The following is a 14,169-nucleotide window of genomic DNA, read 5'->3' as shown; positions in this document are numbered from 1 at the left end:
TCATATATGAATATTGCACGTAATAAAGTTTTCATACTTAAAATATATTTTTCACATCATCTTTTGTCATATATTATGTTTATATATGAATAAAATATGTATTAGTTTTCGTCATATTTTATATTCATATATGCATAAAAACATTTATCAGATTTTTATTACAATTAATTTGTTATTCATATATGAATTAGTAGTATAAATGATATTTAAACTGTAAAAAAAAATAATTATATATTTTTATTCATAAGTGAATAACGAATGTACTGTAGCAAAAATTTGATGCATTTTTATTCACTTATGAATAACAATAGCTGAAAATATAAAAAAATATATTTTTTTTATTTTATCTTAAAAGTATATATCAATATGGATGTCTATTTGTAGAGAATAAAAAATCATGAATTTTGATATATTTAAAATTATTTTTCGATAAAAATAGCTTCTTAAAAATTAAAAAAACAAAAAAAAAACTATGTTTTTTTTTATATATTAAGGTAATTATTAGTATAACTTAAAAAACATGTTTTGTTAGAAACAATGTGTATTCCTTATCCATTTTCGTCGGTACAACGGATGCATTTGCGGCAAAAATAAATGACTGGTTGAGAATGATTCTCCTATTCTCAATATTTTTTATTTTCTCAATTGAACTTACCTTTGTCTCTCTCTCTCTCTCTCTCTCTCTCTCTCTATATATATATATATATATATATATATATATATATATATATATATATATATATATATATATATATATATATATATATATATATATATATGTGAAGCTTCCCTTGAGATTAAAAAAAATTAAAGATCTTGAGATTGAACCTCAGCCACATATTTCTTACTTGCCGCTCTGACGCTCCAGCGTACCGGCAGCAGCGGACTATGCCTAATCATAAATGATTATATGGCAGAAAGGTATAATCATATATACTTATGCATGTTTATACATATATGCTTAATCATAAATGATTATACATATATGTCTGTTCACACAATGAGTAATCATATATGATTACGACAGTTGGTGACAGAAAATGTAGTGTTGACAAAGATAGCGGTGGTATAAGTAATGGAGGTGACAGTGGTGGAGTCGGCTGGTGTTAGAGGTGGTGGCGGTGGCGGTTGTGGTGGTGGGGATGGTGGCGGAGGATAAAAGAATGAGCGACGCTGTGTAATCATTTATGATTATTCCAGACTTGCCGCGCCGGTACGCCGGAAGGTTATTACGGCAGATGTGAAATACGTGGCTGAGGTTGAATCTCGAGATCTCTATTTTATTTTTAATCTCAATGGAATATATATATATATATATATATATATATATATATATATATATATATATATATATATATATATATATATATAATGTTGCGAATTTAGATAACATAAAATTCCACGTTGCATTGCAACAAAAAGGGTGTGAACAACTGAACATCAATTGAAAAGCGGAAGAAATTGTCTTTTGCCAAACAAACGTAGCAAATCAGGATACATAGATTATGACGACGGTGGAGAGCAGTTCTGCAACTGCAACTACAAATTCCAGATGGTCTCTTGCCGGAATGACTGCTCTCGTCACCGGCGGCACACGTGGTATCGGCTACGCTGTGGTGGAGGAATTGGCAGGGTTAGGGGCGGCGGTGCACACCTGCTCTCGCAACGAGGCTGAGCTCAACCACCGCTTACAAGAATGGTCTTCCAAGGGCTTCACCGTCACCGGATCCGTTTGCGACGCAACTTCTCGTCCTCAACGCGAACAGCTTCTACAAAAAGTCTCCTCTATCTTCAATGGAAAGCTCAACATTCTTGTAAGTTGTTTCGATTTTGTTTCAAATTTTAACTTTTCCCTAATTGCTTCCATACATTACAAAGTTTTATTTTATATCGCGAATTATCAGCGAGAGCCTCCATCTTTTGAAACAAGCTTCTCTCCAACTTTCTATATCCACAATTCGTTCAATTGTTACTTTTCGAAACCAATTCTAGATCCACAATTCGTTTGTGCTCTTTCCTAATTATTTGAATAATGGATAGACATTTCTAGGTTAAACAGAAATGAGTTGCGTTTTACGAATGCTTTTACACACATCCTCCATAAAATTCTTTCCTGTAGATAAACAATGTGGGAACAAACATCAGGAAACCTACAACCGATTACACTCCAGAAGAGTATTCCAAGCTCATGTCTACCAATTTGGAATCTTCATACCATATGTGTCAACTTTCACACCCTCTTTTAAAAGCTTCTGGAGTCGGAAGCATCGTGTTCATTTCCTCAGTTGCAGGTTCTATTCACCTTTCTTCTGGCTCCATCTATGGAGCAACCAAAGGTATATATACACTTCCCCTTATCCAATTTTCCAATTCTTTAGACTGTAATTTCTCAAGGAAAAGGGATTTATGTTTTTAACTTCGATTTTTCTTTACAAAGGTGCAATGAATCAGCTTGCAAAGAATTTAGCATGTGAATGGGCTAAAGATAACATAAGGACTAATAGTGTAGCACCATGGTACACTAAAACTCCACTTGTCCAACATGTAATATCTTGATCTTCTCATCTTTCTCAGTTTCCCTTTTGTTTCTCTATGATCATATTGGAATTTTATAATTTATATTACCAAATTGTTTTGTGTAGTTGCTAGAGAATGAGGAGTATTTGGAAAGAATTGTATCAAGAACTCCTCTAAATCGTGTTGCAGAAGCGAATGAAGTGTCATCAATGGTGGCGTTCCTTTGTTTACCTGCAGCTTCTTACATCACTGGCCAAACGATTGCTGTTGATGGAGGATTTTCGGTTAATGGTTTCGCATGAATTTTGTAATAGAATTAGGAATTTGGTTTGGGTATCTTAAAGAAATTTTTACTTAATGGTAACTGAGTGTTTTAATTGATTATATATTTATAATATTGACATTAATTGTTAACTTAATGAGTTAATGGTAATTGAATGGAAAAAAGTTCAAATAATGAAAGATCTAGAAGGTCCAATGGATTTGGACTCAAATATGGAGCCCACCACTAATTTTATACCATCAATATTTGGCCCTTTTCCCAAGCAAATAAGAAAGAATTACGAAGCTGCCAATTTAAATCCTCCTGCCCACAAAAGAATTCAAGGTCTCGAAATAATATAGAAGCATCATTTCTCTCTTGGTGCAGGATTAGATTAGGATGAAGGGTAGAATTGACATTTCGGCAATACATTGAACAGATAAGATCAGGATTAGATTGGAAAAACACAACTTTTGCAAAACATTGCAATGAAAGATATCCATACCATGTGAAATACTGGAATAATATGGCTCGTTTACGAACTGAAAATATAGTAATCCTATATATAAGAAGATTGGGTTATTAATCATTCGTACGTTTAAAATCTTGAAATATCAAATGTCCAAACCTATCATTGTCATGGCTGCTGAAACCATTAGCAAACCTGAAAATTAATAACAAATATTTTAATACTAATGAAAAGGTGATGAACATCTCAACTAAATGTTGAGTAATCATTTTTTAAAGAATTAAGAGTCGTTCTAGATTTCAAGTTGCAAAATGACATATCGATTTTTAAATAGCAGTTACTGAAAAATCAGAAAACATGTGTAGAGATTATCAGTTAGGTACAATCAATTTTTGATCAATGTTTTAGAAGGGAAGATTTGAAATTGGAAGATGTTACTTACCGACACAAATTGAGGATTTTGAAAAAGTTGATATGGAGGTGATGATGGATAGTGGCGTCTTTTACCCTTGTAATTGTAAAATCCAATTCATGGCCCAACACAATTATTTAAGTGCAACATGTTGATGTCAATTAAAACAGATGTAAGAAATGAAATAGGTTGTGTTTGCTTTATTTTTTATTAAATGGCATGGATTATTGTTTTCTTTAATGACAATTATTTCATCTAACATTTATAAAGTTTTGAAAAAGTTAACTTTTCTCTTACGTTAGTTTTCATGTTCAATACATTTTTTACAACAAACTTTTATAGAAAAGTCTTATAAAAATACATTCCTAAATAATAAAAACTAATAAAGAGTTATAGGGAAACGTTTGATAAGTTTGTATAAAAATACAATAAAAACCATAAAAAAGGTTGTAATGAAAAGATTGGCTGACCAAGAAATTTATAATTTTCTTTGTAAAAGAAGCTTAAAAAATTGTACAAGACCATATAATTCATTTTTCTACAAAATTAGAATACCCCAGCCCCCTCAACCATCGCGTTGGAATGCTAACATACTATCGGACCAATCAACCATCAGGTTGGAATACGCCAGGCCCCTCAACCATCGATTTGGAATGCTAACATACTATGGGTCCAATCATCATCAGGATGGAATACCCTAGGCCTTCAACCATCGGGTTGGAATACCCCGACCTGTTGGCTTACGCACAAAGCATTGAAGCCTCAACCACTAACCAAACATGTGCACATAATATAGATAACCATACTATTAACCAGCTAGCAAACAAATAAACAGATCTTATAGATCACTAAGCATAACATCATGATATCTACCAGGATACTGATCTAACCGATTACTATAACATAACATTCATAACATGCTATCAATCCAAGAGCCGACATTGGTGCCTTCGACCCGCAAGTACAGTGAGGAAAACTCACCTCACACAGCTGAATCGCACCGAAAGTCTCCGGTTGCTAGCTCCCGAAAATCCCCGCACTAAAACACCAAAATAAACATCCAATTAATAATTGGATTACAATCCTTGACTAACAAACCACACATAGGGTAAATGGCTAGATTACTCTTTCCCTAGATGGTCTAAGATCCAGGCCCAAATCTTGATCCAAAAGGCCCAACAATGAATAATTACACAAGGCCCATAATTGGCCCAATTTTCCAAATTGGGCCCAACAACTATTAGGGTCTTACTCCAAGGTCCAAAACTTCACTTGGCCCAAAATACACATAATCAAATGGACTAATAAGGGCCTAAGCATCCAAGCCCAAAAAGGTGACCCAACACATTGAAGCCCAAAATTAAAAAAAAACCAACAGGTTGAGTATGCGGGGCGTACTCAGCTATACGCTCAACATATACCGCATTAACCAGAAACATGTCCTTGACCGCCTATACCCAACGTACACCCTGGTACGCCCAGAGTACCCGGTGGCCATGCAATATATGATTATGGACTTTTTCCATTCAATCCAACTCCTAAATTTCAGATCTAATTCCAAAAAGGTGTTCCAAACGATAAAGTTTCCAACTTTATGTCATGCATGTCTTAATAAGGCCCAACATCAAGATCCTAGCTTTTCTTAAACACTAAAGACCTCATGCACACACCAAAAGGACCAAGATAACATTTTTATGACTTATTGCATCTCATTTCTTCATAAAGGATGGATCATTTGGTCTTAGAGTCGCATATACTCATTAACACCAAGAAAAGGGACCAAACACACACAAATTTCCCCTATGGTAAGATCTAAAAGTAAACAAGGCAAGATTGAAGCTTTATACCTTCTAGAGCTTCTCAAGAGGGTCAAAATCCTAGATCTACAAGTTGCTCCTTCACCAAAGCTTCTCCAAGAATCTTCTTCTTCCTCTAACACACTAAGAACACACCACAAAGCACACACTTGAGCTCAAAAAGGCACAATCAAAGATTAGGGATTGTAAAAACGTTCCAAAGGAGTGGAGGCTGAAAGGTGGAAAGGAAATGAGCCTACATGATGCTTAAATACCCTCCAAACACTAAAATCTAGGGTTTCCTTCTAACGTGAGTACGCCCAATGTATGTGAGTGTACACCCTGTCCTAGGGCGCCCTAGTACGCGCCGCGTAGACACATGTACGCTTAGCGTAGTCCTCCAGCTCAAATTAACAAAATTCCACTAGGTCTTCAAGGCATAATTCTTGGACTTAGGGACCAAATTGAGTTACAATTTAAACCAATGGATGAATTTGAAAATACCTGAAAACCAGGGTGTTACAGTGTGTAGTTACTTTCATTTTACACATAGATATGAAGTATTTAATAATAATACATGTTATATGTGCTTACTATCTATGTTTCTGATATCTATGCTAGATGATCGATTTATACATGTTTTACTTGCTTTAAACAGTACATGTATTTTTAAACCTATAAATATATTAAGTAAAGATGGGTAGATGAAAAATGATAAAGATGATGAGAGATGAAAGATGATATAGATATTGAGAGGTGAAAGATGATGAGAAGCCTTGACGTGAACGCTGATTCGGTCATCTAGCAGAGTATAGATGACAACCATGGACGATTCTAGACAGTTCATTAAAACGCTAGCAGGCTTGCAACCTGTAGGTTTTTTTTTGAACTACGTGTTCACCAGATGTACTCTTAAAATTCTGGCAGTTGCGCCTAATGGATAATATTGGCGGCTGTACCTAATAGATAGCCTTTGAACTACATGTTCACCAGGTGTACTCTAAAAACTCTAGCAGCTATGGACTTAGTGCATTATCAATGAATGTTGGTAGCTATAGACTTAGTGCCTAGTGGATAACATTGGTAGTTGTGCCTAAAATATAACATCAACAACTATGGACTTAGTTCCTGTTAGATAAACCCTGAAAGCGATGGACTTCGTGTCTATTCCTTAAGAAAATCCTTAGAAATAAATATTGAAGAATAGATGATTCTTAGGATAGATCCTTAAGAATAAAGATGATAATGGAGATGAGTAATCAAGGTAATTGTTTGACATGAAGTATGTGAAAAACAAATTAACTATATTATTGTGGGTTGAAAACCCTATGTACTTACCAGGTTTCCCAACCTGACCCACTCAGTTTATTTGAATTATAGGTATCAATGCGAAGATACATTACACTGGGAGAATAAAGAGGATGTAAAACATTAGTGTAAATGAATATAAGATCTGTTTATGCTTATGTTTCTATATTGATGATGTCATCCCAATGTTTTAAGATAAATAAAATACATTTCTTCAAAAATACTTTGATAATATATTTAACATATTTTTTGGGACAAATTCCGCAATAGTATTCTTCAAAAAGGATATTTTGATTTTAAAATAAGCATAAATAAAATTTTTAAAACGATCATGAATTTGGGGATGTCACAGTTGGTATCATAACATTAGTTTAAGCGAACTAGGAGTAAGGATTTATTTCTAGACTTCAACTTAGAATACGAAGCGATGATTGTGAGATGAGTGTCTGCTATATTTAGGATGTATGCCTGAATAGACATGACCACTAGCTTATTTAGGGGAAATGCCTAAATTGCTTTTATGTTCTAAATGATTTATGCTATAATATGTCTTATACGCTTTATGATGCTATTAGATCTATGGTGTATTGCTGACCGGATTTGGAAATTTTATGTGTCAGATTTCTAAACGTTTAACTACAGTATTAGTACTGACATGTAATTTTTTGGAGTAGTAAGGATGACTACGCGTCTAAACCTTCTCTATATTAAATTTCTCGTCTTGAACAACTATTACGACGTATGGAACGTCATGATAAGAACTAGTACTAGACAGAGAAAATAGAGGAAATTAGAAAGCTGATGATAGTGAATGATACCTATCAGAAGATATCATAAGAGTGGTATCTTGCCTTTAGAATATGTAATACGTATGGTACGGGAGAAGTACACTTTCGATAGGAAAAAAGAAAGAATTTTTGGTATAATACCTGAAGTTATCCCATCGTCTGGCATTTCTATCACCAACTAAGTTAAAGAAGAATTTATGTTGAAGATATGCATGGAAGTCCTAGTAGATCTAGGAAAATTTTTATGATTATTTGGACACATTTGTATGTGTTAAATCGTTTTGCAATTTTAGGAAATAAGAACTTGGGGACTGCGAGACAATACTTGGGACGAGTATGAGTAGGTGTGAAAGGTAGTAGAGGCTTATACTACAAGTTCGATGTAGCATCCGACTTAAGCTAGAATGTTGAAGTGAAAGATAACCGAAGCAATCAATAGATGTATTGCGATCATCTTTAAAGTATGAAACTTGTAGATAGGAGTGCTACATGATAGAATGTGATTATATCACATTAGAACATGAAGAAATGGATATTTCATTCTGGAATTTGGCTCTAAATGACCCGAGCCTAAGAATTGCATCATACGATGAGAGGTCATTAGGACATGACCCATTGGTTTGTTATGATAATTGAAGCAAAGAACTTATCTTAAGTTATGTTTGTTTGAGAAGAAGCAGGAGTCTCCAATAAGGATCGAGTTTGTAACTCGAATGTTACAATTGAAAATCCAACATTGAGCATCACCAACAGTTAAGAAGTCCACGAGTTAGATACTCATTTGAAAGGACATAAGAGTTATGGTTATTACCAAGGATGAAAAGATAACATATGGAGTCATTATAAAAGCCATGTTTTGTTGATGATTCTGGGACGTAATCATCCTAAGGGGTAGATAATTGTAACCCCTGTGGATTCGGACTAGTCAATTTAGAGATAATAAGTGTTAAAATTCACTTTTTGAAAGAAGATTATTTAGATTAAATAATATTAACCAAAGTTATAGTATATGTCACAAGGATTCCGTACATATAAAGAATGCTGAAATCCGACTTATAACAAAGAAGTTATGACCCATCAAAGTTTTTATTTATTAAACCGACACGACTTCGCGTATCGTAAAAGTAAATTTTTGATGAAATACTTTTTAGCCTTAGCAATCTGAATGAAATTCGTAGTATACATTAAAACGAGAGGGTGCATAAGAGAACGTCCAAATCTGACTTCGTTTGAGTAAGTTCCGATTTTTCTAAGATTTTGCATAACAATATACAACCTGAAAATCAAATTTTAGATCGATCGATTTTTAGCCGACACAGCCTAAATGAGAATTGAAGATCTCGTTAATAGGAGGTCAACGATAAAAAGACATTCGAAAACGGACGTCAGATGACAAAGTTATAAATTTTTAATGGACTTTAACTATCTAAGTCTGTTAAAATATAACTTTAAAAATAAAGTCAAAATTAGTCGACGGAGTCTAAGCGAAAGTTGTAGCTTATGTCACTACCTATGCGTGAATATAAAGAATGTCAAAAACGGAGTTCGTATACGAAAGTTACGGATTTTAGAAGATAATTAATTTTTAGGATTAACTAGTGAGTGGCACGTGGCAAGATCTAGGCCACACCTTCTTTCCCACGGCTTTGCACAAGATCGTGACATGTGGAAGAAGTACGCGCAACATAGCTCGGAGTATTCCCAGCATACTCTTCGCATACGCCCCGTGTACGGAATTGTTGGAGCCTATATATAGAAGGCGTTTTCACTCTTTTTTCCACACCTCTTCAACCAATTCTCTCCCAAACCTCCCAAGGTCCTAAGACCTTTTTTATAGGCCTCCCTAGGAGTTAGTAGCAAATCTGAGAGTGCTAGAAGGCCGCGAGAAGAAGAGCTTTCCACTTAGAAGTTTTGCCCGTGCAGAGCCCGGTTTCTCGCTAAACCCTATGCTTACCATAATTTAAGTATAACTTATGTTTAAGTTCATTATAGTTATAATGAATCTATAAACAAGATTTAACAGTGATTCAGAGTCGTTATACTGATTGATCTATTTATGGGGATGATGTCTAGGCTATGATTTAGTGAGGTGTTTAAAGTGAGATTTCCAAACAGTATACTTCGTATACCAATTGGACCCTACCTCTAATATGATCATACCTGGTTGTTCCTTATTTGATAGATCATGAAAGTAGACTTTGAGTTAGTGATAAATCTAGAGTAATAACTAGTCTCAATAAATATTAGACTAAAACTTAGTAATAATGATACTAGGTTTCGTCAAAGGAAAAGAAAATTGTTCGAAGCGAAGCGCTGCCCAAATTTTGAGTCATTTGTTTAACAAATGATTGCATAGTTACTTTCATCATAGACATATATATGAAGTATTTAATTAGAATACATGCCATATGTGCTTATTATCTGTGTTCCTGATATATATGTTGGATGAACGATTATACATGTTTTAGTTGATTTAAGATGTATATGTATTTTTATACATATAAATATATTAGGTAAAGATGGGTAGATGAAAGATGATATAGATGATGAGAGATGACAGATGATATATATATATATATATATATATATATATATATATATATATATATATTGAGAAATGAAAGATGATGAGAAGCCTTGACGTTAATGCTAATCTGGTCATCTATCATAGTATAGATGGCACCCACGAACGATTCTAGTCAGTCCAGTGGAACGCTAGCATGCTTGCAACCTGTAGGTGTATTTGAACTATGTGTTCACCAAATGTACTCTAAAACTCCTAGAAGTTGCACCTAATGGATAATATTGGCGATTGTGCCTAATAGATAACCTTTGAACTACATGTTCACCCGATGTACTCTAAAAACCCTGGCAGCTATGGATGGCAGCTATGGACTTAGTGCCTAAGGGATAACATTGACAGATGTGCCTAACATATAACATCGGCAACTATGGACTTAGTTCCTATTAGATAAAACCTGTAAGCGATGAACTTCGTGCCTATTCCTTAAGAAAATCATTAGGAATAAATATTGAAGAATAGACGATTCTTAGGGTAGATCCATAAGAATGAAGAAGATAATGGGGATGGGTAATCGGGGTAATTGTTTGACATGAAGTATGTCAAGAAACAAATTAACTATATTATTGTGGGTTGAAAACCCTATGTACTCACCAGGTTTCCCAATCTGACCCACTCAGTTTATTTGTATGACAAGTATCGATGCGAAGATACATTACACTAAGAGAATAAAGGAGATGTAAAACATTAGTGTAAATGAATGTAAGATCTGTTTATGCTTATGTTTATGTATTGACGATGACATCCCAATGTTTTAATATAAACAAAATACATTTCTTCGAAATGCTTGGATAATATATTTATCATATTTTTGGGACAAATTCCGCAATAATATTCTTCAAAAAGGATACTCTGATTTTAAAATAAGCAAAAATAAAAATTTTAAAATGACCGTGAGTTTGGGGATGTCATAGTTGGTATCAGAGCATTAGTTTAAGTAAACTAGGATTAAAGATTTATTTCTAGACTTAAACTTAGAATGCTAAGTGATGATTGTGAGATGAGTGTCTGCTATATTTAGGATGTATGTCTGAATAGACACGAGCACTAGCTTATTTAGGGGAAATGCCTAACTTGCTTTTATGTGCTAAATGATTTATGCTATAATATGTCTTATATGCTTTATAATGCTATCACATCTATGGTCTATTGCCGACCGGATCTGGAAATTTTATGTGTCAGATTTCTAAACGTTTAATTACGGTATTAGAACTGGCATATAACTTTTTGGAGTGGTAAGGAGGATTACGCGTCTAAACCTTATCTAGGAGTAGTAAGGAGGACACATTCGTTTGTGTTAAATCATTTTGTGATTTTAGTAAATAAGAACTTGGGTACTGCGAGACAATACTTGGGATGAGTATGAGTAGGTGTGAAAGGTAGTAGAAGCCTATACTACTAGAAGCACATGTCTCACACTTGGATGAGGGAAAGTCACAAGGTTGCCAAGGCGTCAGTAATTGATTCCGTTTTGTTCATGTATGTCGTTACCATATACCACAAAATCCTTCATCCCCTCCGGAAGGGCTAACGTTGGGGCCTCGCATAATCTCTGGCGAAGAGTCTCAAATGAGGCCTGCTGCTCTAGACCTCATCTAAAAGTCACGCCCTTTCGGGTCAAACTGGTGAGAGGAGCGACAATCTTGGAGAAATCCCTGATAAATCTCCGATAATAGCCGACCAACCCTAGAAAACTCCTGATCTCGGTGGGGGATCTCGGCACCTCCTAATTCATCACCGCCTCAATCTTGGCCGGGTCGACAATATCCCGCTCTGATTAACGAGATGCCCCAAGAACTGACCTCTCGTAACCAGAAATCACACTTGGAGAATTTGGCGTAAAGCCTCTCCGATCTTAAAACTCCGAGAACCTCTCTCAAATGCTCCTCATGCTGCTCTCTGGATCTCGAGTATACCAATATATCGTCGATGAACCCGATCACCAAACAATCCAACATCGGCCTACACACCCGGTTCATGAGATCCATGAACGCTGCCGGTGCATTGGTGAGCCCAAAAGGCATAACCACGAACTCGTAATGCCCATAACGAGTCCTGAACGCCGTCTTCTGGATATCCTCATCCCGCACCCTCATCTGATGATATCCAGACCTCAAATCAATCTTGGAGAACCAAGACGCTCCCTACAACTGATCGAACAGATCATCGATCCTTGGTAAGGGATAACGGTTCTTGACCGTCAACTTGTTCAACTCCCGGTAATCAATGCACATCCGGTGTGAACCATCCTTTTTCATGACAAAAAGGATCAGCGCTCCCTATGACGAGCTACTCGGTCGAATAAACCCCTTCCCCAGCAGCTCCTAAAGCTGTAAGGATAACTCCTACATCTTTGGCGGCACAAGGCGATAGGGTGCCTTGGCAATAGGCGCCACTCCTAGAACTAAATCTATACGAAACTCCACCTGCCTCTCGGGAGGCACACCTGGCAATTCCTCGGGAAAAACGTCTAGGAACTCTCTCACTATCGGTACATCACCAACCTAACTTGGCCTCCTTGCGGCCACTCATGTGTCCATCACATAGGCCACAAACCCACTACAACCCTGCTGTAGACTCTGCCTCGCTCTAGCTGCCTAACAAAACGCTGACTCGAAATGGGTACCCTCTTCGTACACCGTAAGAACTCCACCACTAGGGTCTCGTATGGTCACCAGCTATCGCTCACAGTCGATGGCCGCTCTGAATCTACTCAATCAGTCTATGCCCACGATGACATAGACATCCCACATCGCAATCGAGACCAGATCTATCGGGAACTCAACACCGAAGATCTCAAGTACACATCCTCGAATCACCTTAGTAGCATATACCGCTCGCTCATCAGCTATGCAAACTCTTTGTCACACCCCAAAACCAGAACGGCGGAAATGTTCTGGGGTGGATGACGTCATGTCAAGTATCACAACACATGCATTATAGTAATCAAAGTACAATAACCATTGCATAAATAGTAATAGTTTTACATGGTTTACATTACAATACATCAAAGTAATACAAGTAAATATAAGTAAGTACAACATGGTACTAAGCTATCTTCATCAACAGCTCCGGGGATGTACCTGTCTAATGCTAACCTAAGAATACAAGTTATTTGAAAAGCAAATATCAACATTTTTACAAATGCTGGTGAGTTCATAAGTATTAAGTGTCATTTTATCCAAATAACTTTAATAAAAGTGGTAGTTTTAGAGTATCCATTAAATTAGTGTCTTTTCCAAAAAAATCGTATATTTTCTTTAATACAAGCAGTCTTCTACCAAGACTGGACGGAGTTATGTGGTAAAAAGTAGTTTTCCCTTAATCGCTATCATTATCAAAATACAGAGTTTGATTATTTAAAGAAAGCAAGAGAAATCAAGGAAATAACATATGCCTCAGCAGTGAAGACTGCTGACTAAGGCAAAAGGAATCATAGACTCCAGGAGAGTATCGAACAAACGACACGCCTGGCTCAGTCTAGCAAAGGGAGACACAGACCCCAGACGGTACCAAATGAAAGGTATGGCTAGTAAGGTCTAAAATAGAGAATACAGACCGCAGACAGTATCAAATGAAAGATACAGCTAGCAAGGTCTAAAAACAGTGTGACTCTGAGAGTGGGTTTCCAGCATACAGTGTAAATTGCTGGTGAAATACCGTTACCTTAAGGCCATGATTTATAAGGTAACCTGGGATACTCGTAACCATACTAACCGACACTAGAGTACCTGACGCCCTACAAGCATCTATAAAATATGACATTTGTCACCCCTTGGCTTGGTAGGCCGTGGACTGTAGCTAGCAGTCAGGGTGCGGGGGTGTCAATCCCGTATAGATCTATACACACAATGTCCGCTCTCCCTACAGGAGACTCTGGTTACCAACTAGACGACGGAGAAGGCCGTGTCCCGAAGATGCATCCCAAATAGTGGGTAGTGTGTTTCCAATATAAGTGTTGAACTAGAGGTAGAGACTCATAACTGAACTGACTAATGTAAACCCATATGACTATGCTTGCATACATAATATATAA

General features: G+C 36.1%; 1 protein-coding gene across 1 annotated transcript; it reads left to right on the top strand.

Moving 5' to 3' along the window:
- The first annotated feature begins 1,397 nt into the window (after positions 1–1,397).
- On the top strand, positions 1,398–2,931 carry LOC111912420 (tropinone reductase homolog At5g06060). The gene is made up of 4 exons (XM_023908157.3): positions 1,398–1,814; positions 2,120–2,336; positions 2,438–2,544; positions 2,643–2,931. Exons 1-4 carry the CDS (start codon positions 1,506–1,508, stop codon positions 2,817–2,819), a joined length of 810 nt encoding a protein of 269 aa, XP_023763925.1. The 5' UTR covers positions 1,398–1,505; the 3' UTR covers positions 2,820–2,931.
- Positions 2,932–14,169: the final 11,238 nt, after the last annotated feature.

This window comes from Lactuca sativa, chromosome 9 (genome assembly GCF_002870075.4).
Source record: "Lactuca sativa cultivar Salinas chromosome 9, Lsat_Salinas_v11, whole genome shotgun sequence".
NCBI lineage: Eukaryota > Viridiplantae > Streptophyta > Magnoliopsida > Asterales > Asteraceae > Lactuca > Lactuca sativa.
Note: the sequence above shows the minus strand (reverse complement) of the source record. Positions and strands in the feature narration are given on the sequence as shown.